The sequence below is a fragment of the Lampris incognitus genome, chromosome 1 (genome assembly GCF_029633865.1).
Source record: "Lampris incognitus isolate fLamInc1 chromosome 1, fLamInc1.hap2, whole genome shotgun sequence".
NCBI classification, from domain to species: domain Eukaryota; kingdom Metazoa; phylum Chordata; class Actinopteri; order Lampriformes; family Lampridae; genus Lampris; species Lampris incognitus.
Window position 1 is genome coordinate 123,105,028 of NC_079211.1, and position 13,015 is coordinate 123,118,042.

At 46.0% G+C, this 13,015-nt stretch overlaps 1 protein-coding gene across 1 annotated transcript in view; it reads left to right on the top strand.

Moving 5' to 3' along the window:
• Positions 1–1,419: 1,419 nt before the first annotated feature.
• Positions 1,420–13,015, top strand: part of ank1a (ankyrin 1, erythrocytic a) — a 134,456-nt gene continuing 122,860 nt past the window's right edge. Inside the window, exon 1 of the mRNA XM_056281302.1 lies at positions 1,420–1,545. Within this exon, the coding sequence (XP_056137277.1) occupies positions 1,420–1,545 (126 nt within the window). The remainder of the gene's footprint in view (positions 1,546–13,015) is intronic.

The following is a 13,015-nucleotide window of genomic DNA, read 5'->3' on the forward strand; positions in this document are numbered from 1 at the left end:
AAATAGAATAGCGTGGCTGTGGTCACGTCTTCATACATTCTCTTTCTCTCTCTCTCTCTCTCTCTCTCTCTCTCTCTCTCTCTCTCTCTCTCTCTCTCTCTCTCTCTCTCTCTCTCTCTCTCTCTCTCTCTCTCTCTCTCTCTCTCACACACACCATACAAACACCATTTACAAGCACACATCCGCATGCACATACACACATAGAAGAACACACGCGCACAGACACACTGCGCCAACAATATTGCATGGGTATCATTGGTGTTCACTGCAGCGCCTGAAGAGTAGAGCGAGTGGGAGCGGGAGATATGAGCAAAGAGAGGAGGAGAGAGAGGGAGGAGGGGAGCACCACAGTAAATGAATAAGAGGCAGGATTTTTTCCCATACATGTTTGGGATTTTTTTAATCCTTTGGTCCTATCCCAGTCTCTGTGATTGGTAGCGGGACTGATTCTGACATTGACTGAGTCCCTTGCAGCAGTGGCACAACCAGCCCAACCATACTCCTTAATGGACCCAGCAGCAGTATTATACACAGAGAAATTAAATACAGCAAAGGGAAACGAAATCAATGCAACGTGAGGAGGGAGAACTGCCTTTGATTTAAAGCTATTTCTCCACCGCCTGTCACTTCATCCCTTTTTAATCATTCTGGAATGGGGGTGGGGGGATTGGAACAGTTTCACAGAATATGAGAGCGGGCTTCGGGAGAGAGAGAAGAGATTTAAATGGTTCAGGTTCAAAGACAGAAGGATGGGGAGAGAAAAGCCATAGGACATTTCAGATCACCTGTGTTGACTGTTGATTTCCCCCTGTTGTCTTGCTCTTAGAGAGAGAGAGAGGGAGAGGGAGGGAGAGAGAGTGAGAGAGGGGGAGGAAGAGAGATGGAGGGAGAGAGAGTGAGAGGGAGGGAGATAGAGAGATGGAGGGAGTGAGAGAGAGAGGGCAGAGAGGGACAGAGGAGAGGCAGCAGAAAGAATTAGATGAGGTGAATGTACGTGAGCAATTGAGAGAGGGAAAGTGAGAGCATTAAAGACAGAGAGAGGGAGACAGACTGAGGGAGAGAGAGAGGGAGAGGGAGAGGGATAGAGAGCGTGTGAGCTACGCTGCAGTAGCATCCCACAGCAGACGGCGGAGGATTGCCAGTGTGTGTGTGAGTGTGTGTGTGCGTGTGTGTGTGTGTGTATGAGATTGCACCGCTGAAGAGGAGGAGGAGGAGAAGGAGGAGGTGGAGGTGGAGGCAGAGGGTGAGCACGCTCTCAGACTCAGACTGCAGGGCCGTAGAGGAACACACAAGAGCAGCAGCGACAGTGTTGGCCCGTGGTAGGCAGGACTCCCAGCACAGCAGCCCCACAGACCGCCACCACCTCAGGATCTTCCCGCCGCCACGTGAGCACCGACCACCAGACCCCCTGCCGGCGCCATGGCACAAGCGGCCAAACACCTCCGCAAGAACAAGGATTTAGAAGCCCTTGCCGAGCAGGAGCGCAAGGAGAAGGAGGAGGAAAAGGCCAAGAAGAGGAGTCGCTCGCGGGATAAAAAACGCAAGGTACCGAGACTATCTGCAGGGGGTCAGGGTGTAGGGGGAGGGGGGGCTGGAGAGTAGGGTTGGGGGGGTAGGAAGGAGGGAAGCCCCCCTTCTTTCTCTCTCATGCTAAGTGCTGGTCAGGGGGTGCTAGAGCGCACATGGAAAGCCAGTAATGAGCGGTTTTCTACTGTGTGTGTGTGTGCACAGTCCCCCCCCCTTCCGACGCACATGTACTGTGCATACAGACATGGGGAAACGGTACAACACAACTGCATGCTTGCCTCCTGCTCTTGACTGCTCTACCTGCTTTACTGACTGTCCTGTCTGAGCCGTCTGATAAGGCAGCGTACTGTAGTTCTCTAGCTCTCACCGTCTCTCCCTGTCTCTCTTTATGGCTCTGTGGATTCTCTCTCTCTCTCTCTGTCTCTCTCTCTCTTTCTCTCTCTCTCTCACTCTCTCTCTTTCTTTGTCTTCACACTGCGGTATCTTGTCAGTGAGAAACATTTCCCCACCACAATGCTCATTCACGAGGACAGAGAGAGAGCGCCGGTTTTGTCAGCCCTGTCTCTTTCTCCTCTCCTCTCCTCTCCTCTTCGGTCTGAGTACCATTGTGTTGACTGCAGAGGATTACCTGCAGGCTTATGCCTGACTCCCAGTTCCCGGTCATTACCCTGGGTATTTACTCTGAAACAAACAGGCAGGCTATAGTGACAAACAGCAAATCTCTGCCCCATCAATCACTGACTGCAGGGACGTCGACCCACCCCAGTGAGCCGACGTTATTCCTCCAGCCACATCCCCTTACATTTTGCCCAAACTCATTAACAATGAATGAATATGATTGATCATGAGTTATCCTGGGATTGCATTGCTGCATATTAGTGGCAAGTCAGTCTTAAGTAACCGAGCTTGAGTCTGTGAGCATGCGGCTGCCCCGAGAGCCTGCACCGTGCCAGGTTGGCAGTAAATTGATCTGATGCTGATGCAGCAGAGACAGTGTTATGGAGAGACACACAGAGTACCACTGTTGTTCCTCACCTACAGCGGGCTCCAAGGAGGGGAGGTGGGTCAGGGAGGCTGGGGTGTGATGGTTTTTGTTATTCCTGCATGAGGAAGAAGGGTTGGAGGGATACAGAAAAGATTGTTGTACTGTTTTTGAGCAGGATCGAGGGAAGAGATGAAGTGGGGGGGGGGTGGAGAGAGTTGGGGGGGGGCTTGACAGGAGGGAGGCTGTGAGTCACATATACCTGAGGCAGGTGTCTCTGTGTGACGGTTGGCTCTTTGGTGTATGTGACTGTTGGAGGTGGAGAGCAGGACCGAGTCCTTTCATCACAGACACACACATGCTGGGGCTCTGTCTGTGGTGTATGATCAATGCCAGAGACTCAGGAGGGGAGGACCCCATGTAAAAAACTACCAAATGTTTCCTCCCCTTTTCATCCTTGCTTAGAAAAACAGATCTACACAGCTTTTTGTGTTTGCTAAGTGGAGTACACCAGCAATGCAAAAGTTAATGCACAGAAAACCATGTTCTCAGTAGCCAGTAGCTGTGTGTGTTTGTGTGTGTGTGTGTGTGTGTGTGTGTGTGTGTGTGTGTGTGTGTGTGTGTGTGTGTGTGTGCGCCTAATTTGTCTGGCGAGAAGCAATTTCCCAAGCAATAATTTATGGTTATAATGATGTTGATGGAGAAAGGTGTGTGTGTGTGTGTGTGTGTGTGTGTGTGTGTGTGATTGCACGCGCATGCATGTGTGCAAGTGTCTGTATACACTATGTGTGTGTGCGCGCGAGCATGTGTGCATGTGTGTGTCTGTGTGCCTAATTTGTCTTGCGAGAAGTGATTCCAGAAGCAATACTCTGCATTGTAATGCCGTGGATAGAGAAAGGTGTGTATGGGGGGAGGGGGGGTGAAAATACTGCAACAGTACCGATGAAGCCTAACTTTGATAAGGTTTGTAAGATTTCAGAGGATCCCATATCCCATATCACTTATATAACCATGCAATTTACGCCTTTCACATAAGCCTGCTGACTCCCATCCCCATAATACACCCTCCCCACACCCACTCCCACCCCGCTACCTGTCTTAACACCGGCTTATAGCCTTCCTTGGTTTTCCGGAGCAGATTTTATGGCGAGGGGAATTCTCTTCCCCTCCATTTCCTCCGTTTCACTTCCATTCTCTCTGTCCTTGCATTTTAATTTTAAGTCTGTACCTTTCAGTGTCCACTTTAAAAAACACAATTGAATATCTAGTGCCATCATTTTTTTCTTTTTTTCCTCTAAAGTCTGTCTTTTTGTAGCAACCCGACTCACTCTAGTATATCATGTACAGGTACAGGTGTATTGATTGTTTGGCTGTTATATAGTACATGTATGGTGATGGATAGATGAGTGTTAAACTTGGCTGTAGGTGTTTTATCACCTGTGTTTACCACTTGATACCTGTTTTTTTGTAGTTGTTCCATCAGCTGTCTTGTGTATCGACCTGCTCCTCGAGAGTGTCCCTATCCTCACAGTGCAAGCAAGGTCAACACTTACTCTGGGACACACCCGCATCCTTTAACAACACTTAGCTTGTGCACGCACGCACACACACACACACACACACACACACACACACACACACACACACACACACACACACACACACACACACACGCACACACACACACAAATGCCAAACAAACACCAGCTTTTATCCTTGTAGCCTTGTGTTATCGGTAAACCAGCGTGATGTTATGTAAGGTTGAGTTTCCTTCATTGGCCGACTGCGTTTGAATTGCTTCTTCAGGATTATACACAGTCAATGTGTTTTTATGTTGCAAAAATGTTGAGCTCGGTTTTAACTTTCGTCTCTCATCTTCCTTGACAGTACCTGTCTTGTGAATGGATGGTTCCTATCTATCGAGTGTCAGCCATTAATGGTCAATATATTTGCCCATATAATACAATCTTTAAGAGGTGTGTTTTGACTTGCTCAGTCCCTGTAACGTCATCATTCATACTCTATCTTTTAATTCCTTTGTATTGTTTATGGCTGAAAAAAGATAAAGATGTTTTGTTTTTCGGGATTTTTTTTTTTTTACCTCTGTGGGCTTCATTTAGTGTCAGTGCTCATAGATGTATATCCAAATCCAATAAAGCCAATAAAGCCAAACAAATTGCAATTATAGGGTAAAAGGGTGTCGTTTTGATTGGCTTCATGGCGTTTGTGGTATTACACAGCAAAGGTCAGTCGCCGAGCAGTGGATAATGTTGTCCTTATATTACTTGTATTGATGAGTTGGCTCCTCATGAAAAATGAGCATTGTCAGGATAGGAACAAAGCCCTATTGTACCGGTCAGCACCTAATTTCACCTTATTCTGTACATAGGTTTGTGTCCACATTTAAACGCTACTGGTGGTGAATAGATGTAGTGGACATCCATAGACCTGAAGTATAATGTGGTGTTTAGCCCTGTCATCCCATCTGCTCGCCTTATGGTACATTAAATGCATGTATTATGTTGTATCTATTGTTGCTCCTTTAACCCATTCAGACTCATTTACTTTTTAAAATCTTTTTTTTCTTTCTGCCTGTTTCTCCCAATTGTACCCGGCCAATTACCCCACTCTTCCGAGCCGTCCCGGTCGCTGCTCCACCCCCTCTACCGATCCGGGGAGGGCTGCAGACTACCACATGCCTCCTCCTAGACATGTGGAGTCGCCAACCACTTCTTTTCACCTGACAGTGAGGAGTTTCACCAGGGGGACGTAGCACGTGGGAGGATTACGTTTTTCTCCCCAGTCCCCCCCCCCCCCCCCCAACAGGCGCCCCGACCAACCAGAGGAGGCGCTAGTGCAGCGACTAGGACACAGACCCACATCTGACTTCCCACCCGCAGACACGGCCAATTGTGTCTGTAGGGACGCCCGACCGAGCTGGAGGTAACGCGGGGATTTGAACCGTTGATCCCCATGTTGGTAGGCAACAGAATAGACTGCTACACCACCCGGACACCCCTGCTTTTTAAAATCTTGAGCAAAAGTTTGCTCATGAGGTACCCCCCCCCCCCGCTATTATCCTAGCATTAATTTTTCTACTTGGGTTAGTTACATTGTTGACGATACAAACGTAATTTTATTTATTTATTTCTGTCGTCTTGTCAGAGTTGATTTAGTCCCTTTAATTGCATGATCATTCTTGTTTTGTTGTAAGGGAATTCCAATTTGTTTCTCTGCATTACACACTCGCCTAAAACTTAAACGTAGGGAGATAAATAGACCATCATGGTGCTGTGTTACAGCTGTATGTAACAACAGAACAGTTCTGGGAGATATGTGATGTGAGCTCCTCTCCTTTGTCATGATTTGTGCAGATTCCCCAAATATAGCAGGGGTTTTAGCTTTGTCACACACACACACACACACACACACACACACACACACACACACACACACACACACACACAAATAAAGCAGATGGTTTTTGTGGTTTGGTAGCAAAAGCTATTAAAACCAGTGGAGCAGCACCCTTAATGACCATTTAGAGATCAGCTTGCTCTCAGGACCACTTGTTAGTGGTATGTGATCATTATTTGGTAAGCTCCAAGAGCTTCACACACAACCCAGTAGTGTCATTCAGGATGTTTGTTGTTTCTGTATGTGGTAACATGGGTTTCACTTGTGTCTTCTTGATCACTCGGTTTGGAAGTGTGTCAGTTTTAGCAATTACTGTGAAAGAGGAGTGACAAAGCAATTACTGTTTAGATTTCTGTACATTAACATCTCCAAATTTGTTTTTGTGAACTTTTGTGAATATGATTTAAAGTCCAAAGATGAGTGATAGCGGAGGCAAAACTGACATTGATGATGCATTGTGAATAGTTTGGGGTTTCCCCACTGTCACAAACTGCACTGTGACGGTACCTAGCATAGAGTTGGTAGAAGTGTTCAAAAAAGTGTGTGTGTGTGTGTGTGTGTGTGTGTGTGTGTGTGTGTGTGTATATACATATATGTATGTGTGTGTGTATATATCAGTTTTTCTTTGTGTAGCTGCAGGAAAGAATTGTTCATGTGTTCATTATTGAACTTGCTGAAACATTTGGAACAACACCCAATGTATTTGTTAGATTACATTTTTATGATGCAAAGTTTATAAGGGTGCCGTTGTTACTTCTCCTGGTATAGTTGTTGTTTTCCTGTCCCTTCTCAAGAGTCTGTGGACTTCAATGCACCATAGTGCAGTGCAGGATTTTGGCTTGAGGACATTCCCAATTTTCACTTGTGGCATGGTGGCTCAGTGGTTAGCTCTGTTGCCTCACAGCAAGAATGTCCTGGGTTCAAACCCCAGGCCATCCCAGGTCCTTTCTGTGTGGAGTTTGCATGTTCTCCCTGTGTCTGCATAGGTTTCCTCTGGGCACTCCGGTTTCCTCCCACCATCAAAAAGACATGCAAGTTGGGATTAATACTCCTGCCTGTGCCCCTGACCAAGGCAATAAGAAGAAATAACTGGAGTTGGCCCCCGGGCGCTGCATGGTGGCTGCCCACTGCTCCTAGCTACACAGCTAGGATTGGTTAAATGTAGGGAGTGAATTTGATTGTATGTATGTACAAATGACAAATAAAGTGTATTCTATTCTATTCTACTGCCGTGATTAGAAAGAGCCATACTGCTTTACATTCTCTAGCAATAAGTAAAGGTGGGAACAGATGACTTCATTAGTCCAGCTCTATGTAGGGCTCTGGGGGTGCTATCACAGCCTTAACACAGAGTAGAGGAAGCAGATCAGCATTCCAGCCATGTCCTATCTGTCTCTGTTTGCTGCACTTTCTGCACACCGAAATTGTTAAACCCTTGATACGGACAGGGAAGCAAAGCCCTTGCCAACATTTACACATCGACATGTGAAGAGATTGTGAGTATGGTAGTGATTGAGCTGTCGTTGTATGTTTAGGTTTGTGTGCGCATATGTGCATGTATGTTTGTGTATGTTTGGTGCAGTAGGTTGGAGGTGCTGCAGCAGTAACCAAGCCTGTTAAAGGATAATTCCTTTTTTTTCTTTTTTTTTTACAACCTGGTTCTTATTTTTGTAGTTTTTACCATTTTGCATACTGGTTATGATTTCATTTTACTCTCCCACTCCATTTTGGAGATTTTGGGTTCTGGTGTTCTGGTCCTCAGTGCGCCCCCCCCAGTCCTGCTTTTTCTAGTCTGCTAGATACAGTAGGGATTTTTCTCAATAATCACACTTGTCTGTACTAAACTGCTCGTGATTTAGCTGAGAACATTTCAAATGCCCGGATGTGTTCTTGATCCGCCCGCTGAATTGAGGATGTGTCAATGGTGACTTGACAGATACACATAGACGATCCCAACATTCATTCGATGTTAAAGAAACATACAAGTGTTTTTGCATGTTTTCGCCTATTTACTACAAATTGAGTATATTTTAAATCACTCCCAACCATTTTCCAAAGCGTAAAATAGTGTTTTACCTGTTTTTCCTCCCCTCAGACATAAGTTGGTCTTCATTATTTTTCAGGACGGTATGAAAATCATCCTGCGGAAACTTGAAACTTGCTTGAGATAGGTAATCCATCACAGTGAAAATTTCATCGCCTTAATTTTCTGTCGGTTATGTTATTACTGCAGGGTAATGCAGTTGAAAGCGATCTTGGAAGTTTATCAAAGGTTGCAGCTATATTTTCCAACAACGACAATCCATCCATCCATTATCCAAACGGCTTATCCTGCTCTCAGGGTCACGGGGATACTGGAGCCTATCCCAGTAGTCATTGGGCAGCAGGCGTGGAGATACCCTGGACAGGCCGCCAGGCCATCACTGGGCCTAATTTCACTTTTTTTCCCAGATCACTTTATATCCTGAAATAATACCATAAGCGTTTAATACAGTTTGTAATTTTGTGAGGGAGTTACCAGGATCCATTAAATTCTCTGCAAGTTGGGGCGTCTGGATGACAGGGGTGTCTGGCTGGTGTGGCAGTCTATTCTGTTGCCTACCAACACAGGGATTGCCGGTTCAAATCCCCATGTTACCTCCGGCTTGGTCGGAGGTCCCTAGACACAATTGGCCATGGTCAGTCAGGGCGCCTGTTTGGGGGGAAAGGGGAACTGGGGGGGAATAGCGTGATCCTCCTACGCGCTGCGTTCACCTGGCGAAACTCCTCACTGTCAGGTGCAAAGCAGCGGCTGGCAGCTCCACATGTATCGGGGGAGGCATGTGGTAGTCTGCAGCCCTCCCCGGATCGGCAGAGGGGGTGGACCAGTGGCCGGGACGACTTGGAAGAGTGGGGTAGTTGGCCAAAGTAAATTGGGGAGAAATTGGGGTGGGGGGGGGGTCCCAAATGAATAAATGAATAGATAAATAAATTCTCCTCAAGTTAATTTTACCACAGGCCAAAATGTATGGAAACCACTGGCTGCCTGGAAGGTAAGAAAAACGGATTCAAAATCTGAAACACTACAATATATTGTAGTGAATGAGCTGAAACATGTAAAACACTGGTATGTGGCAGTGGCAGAGGAAAGCAAAGGCCATAACTATTATAATTTCAGTATTACAGCTGTTACTTGGTCACCATATTCACTTTTGAGAAAATTCGAGGTGAGAAATCACCAGTGTAGATTTCAAACATTTGCCTGTTTTGGAAAAGTAATTCTGAGTTAAAAATTTTACTCTGACTTTATGCAAAGACTCGCCAGCTCGGGGTATTTTGCAGCACCATCAAGTGACTCTCATCTCAAACTGTAAAGTAAGGGCCCTGCCTTCTTGCGATCTTGTGAATTTGTACTTCTAAGTTCAACTTGCCAAGTGCGTGCTCCTCAAGCAAACAAAACCCAGGTTGTAAAAACCCAGAATTATCCTTTAACCTTAGCACCTTGTCTGCTGCTCATTGGTGCTTGCTTGCTTGCTCACCTGCATCCAGTGATTGATAAGGTGGAAATGATCAGTTGTAGTATATCCATGCCTCGGGGAGTTGGCAGGTAGTGAACTGTTCCATTATTGGCTGCTACAACATGAAAATGTTCACTTAAGATTATTAAGTGTGTGCATCGGGTTGGTGGGTCAATTTGGGGCTTGGGGGTCCAGGACAGGCACCTCTCTCTTTTGTTCAGCCATACTCCAGCCAAACTCAACAGCTGTTGCAGCGTGGGCAACATGATCCAGAAAGGGCTGGTGTGGGTACAGGTCTTTATTCCAACCAAGCAGTTACACACCTATTAGTTAAGCAATAGTCTTTGCTAAGGACCTTGATTTGTAGACTCAGGTGTGCAGGTCTTTGTTTCAACTGCTTGGTTGAAACAAAGACCTGCACACACACCAGCCCTTTCTGGATCATGTTGCCCATCCCTCTCTTTTGTACTCTTAATGCATGTCTGTGTGCGTGTGTCTGTGTGTGTCTGTGCGTGCGCATTAGGGGTTGCACAGACTAGTCGACTTTACTGCTCTGTGATGACTCTTAAAGCTTGACGTTGACTAGTCGCTGATCACGTGATTATGACATTACAACATGTACGCCTCAGAGAAGACAACAGGTGAGGAGCCTGGTGGCGGGTCATCACAGTAAACCAGTAGCACATGGGTCAGTAACTCATGCCAGGCCATTAACATGGGCACGTGGAGCAATTGAAAAAAAAAACCCCATCCGTCCATCCATTATCTGAACTGCTTATCCTGCTCTCAGGGTCGCGGAGGTGCTGGAGCCTATTCCAGCAGTCATCGGGCAGCAGGCGGGGAGACACAATATACTTTTTTGGATAAAAAACATTTTAGTATAAAATATAGCCAAATGATGAACTAAACGAACAATTCAGTTTAAAATATTACCGAAATGATTAATTAGTCTCAAAATACACCATTGTTTTTGACAGCAAGAGAGTGCACACAAGTGGCGTAGTCTATCATGCCCCCCTTCTGATCTGCCCACAAGCGCAGCATTACAGCGATAGGGAAAATGTAGAGAAAAAAAAGCTAGCTAGCTAGCTTTTTCTTTTTCTTTTTTTGCTTCATGTCAAAAACGACTGATGATTGCAGAAGCAAAACAAGTATGTTGTCAAATATTCGCCTCTTTCAGCTGTCTTGGACAAATGATTTTGGATTTATTTCAAGATTTGATGATGGAGCACTGTGTGCTCTATCATCAAATCATATCTGCGAAACAGAGAAACCTCAGTGTTGGGGACATTATTCATGGTTATGCTTGAGCTGAGTGAACATAGGGTGGCATGGTGACCCAGTGGTTAGTGCTGTCACCTCACAGCAAGAAGTTCCTGGGTTTGAACCCCGGGGTTGTCCAACCTTGGGGTCATCCCAGGTCATCCTCTGTGTGGAGTTTGCATGTTCTCCCCGTGTCTGTGGTGGGTTTCCTCCAGGTGCTCTGGTTTCCTCCACCATCAAAAAGACATGCATATTAGGGTTAATACTCCTGTCTGTGTCCCTGACTGAAGCATGGCAAGATGAACTGGAGTTGGTCCCCAGGCGCTGCGTGGCAGCTGCCCACTGCTCCTAGCTACACAGCCAGGATGGGTTAAATGCAGAGCACAAATTTCCCCACAGGGATTAATAAAGTATCTCAAAGAAAGGCCCGAGCTGTGTGCACTCTGCTGCGAAAATGTGTCTCGAACTTCAAGTGTAAAACGTCCATTTTGAAAGAAGATATGAGAAAAATTTCAAAGGCACCAACAAACTCTTGGCATTGAAAGATGCGTGGGTGTTCAGCGTAGCTCCTGATGAGAGTTTGGAATGACGCCCTACGTCTAGCAGTGGTTACCAGATATTGCGACAAACAAGGCTTGCACTAAATCAGTAAGATTAATTTTCTTTTATGCCCCAGTAATTTTCATATATTTGCACAAATAAAGTGTCTCTGTGTGCCTAGTTGTGTGTAGCAAGATGAGCATTGGACAAACAAAACACTTCCTCGAAGCCAGCTGGACCAGCTGTTCTATTCAGTTTGCTTTTCTGAGCTCAAACTCGACTCATGTCTCTTCTTGATGATACCTCCCCCTTAACATGTTTTCCATGTGAGTCCTTATGGCTGACGTTGAACATTTGGGGCCTAGGTGGCCTCATGGAGCCCCTCTGACAGATGACTCAGCAGACCTGGCCAAGGCATTCATTCACTCATGTTGATGGAGTCTGGGAGCAATTCACTGCCAGTCCACCATGCTGCCTCTTAAGTGCTGCTGGGGATGGGTGGCCGGCACTTGAGGCATCAACTGACTTTAATTAAAGTGGCAATGGAGGGTGCACCCCCACCCCTAACTCACCAACTTTGATTTATGAGCAGGTGGGGACTTTGATTTCAAACAGACCCCCTTGACACTCCCATCTCAGCTCATTTGATTAAGGAGAATGACTCCCTTGTTTAAGAAAACACTTTCTGGTCCTTGTTACAATAAAATGAATGGGAATTGAACAGCTGTGTTGAGTTTACAGTAGAAACTGTGTCTCTGCTAGGGGTAGCGTTCTCCAGGACAATAATTTAGATACTGAGGTCTCTCTCAGTGGTGGATCAGAGACTGAGGAGTCTTGTCATCAAGACATATGGGTTCCATACAAATGTTGATCGATGCTTTCATCTTCACTGCAACAATTTTTTCCTTTCATTGTAAATCCACACCCCATATGTCGCAATACCCACTTGTTTTTGCCTCAGTCTCTAATGTCATAAAAGATTTGATTGATTGATCTGCATTTTGCTAAGCTTTCTTGACGTTAAACATTCTGCAACACAAACCATTCATCGATGAGTTCCCTGGATAATGGTTGTCATTGAAACCGAATCGACACGTAGGACTGCGCACTTGCAGCAGAGCATTAGTCTCGAACACAGGTTTTGCATGGTCTTCCAGATAAACACACCAAAAAGAATGGCAGCTGCTAGCAATCTGTTTGGTGCATTGCTTCACCGTGCACAGACAAATCTACTCATATGCAGCAGCCGTTTTCCTCCAGTGAGACGGCACGTGAAATGATGTGTCACATCGAGAGGTGCTTCCTCAGATTTTCCCTCCGGTACCTCCCTCCCTCCCTCTCACACATCTTCCTCTCTATCTCCCTCCTCGGCTGATTGTGCTAATCTCTCCTCCCAATTGTTATTCTGATAACGCGGCTGTTACATAACTCTCCAAAACCAGAATTGAGAGATCAGACACTTAGATGGATCCTCCTCGTGGCCAAAAAAAGCAAGGAAAGGGTGAGATTGAGACAGAGGAAGAGAGGGAAAGAGAGAAAAATGGAAAACAAGCGTGAGGCAGGATCTTCTTAGAGTACAGGTCGTTGTTGGACAGCTCATTATATAAAAAGAAAGCATTTGATATCTGTTAATCAACTTAAGCTTAGACTCTTTAAGCTCCTTCTGGCTGATGGGGAGGAGAGGACGGGAGGTGGCTGGCAAGAGATGGGATCAGGATTTAGTTGGGGTTTGATCTCCAGGCACTCAGAACTCTTCCCTGAAATCCTCAGTCACCCTGTATTGCTTTAG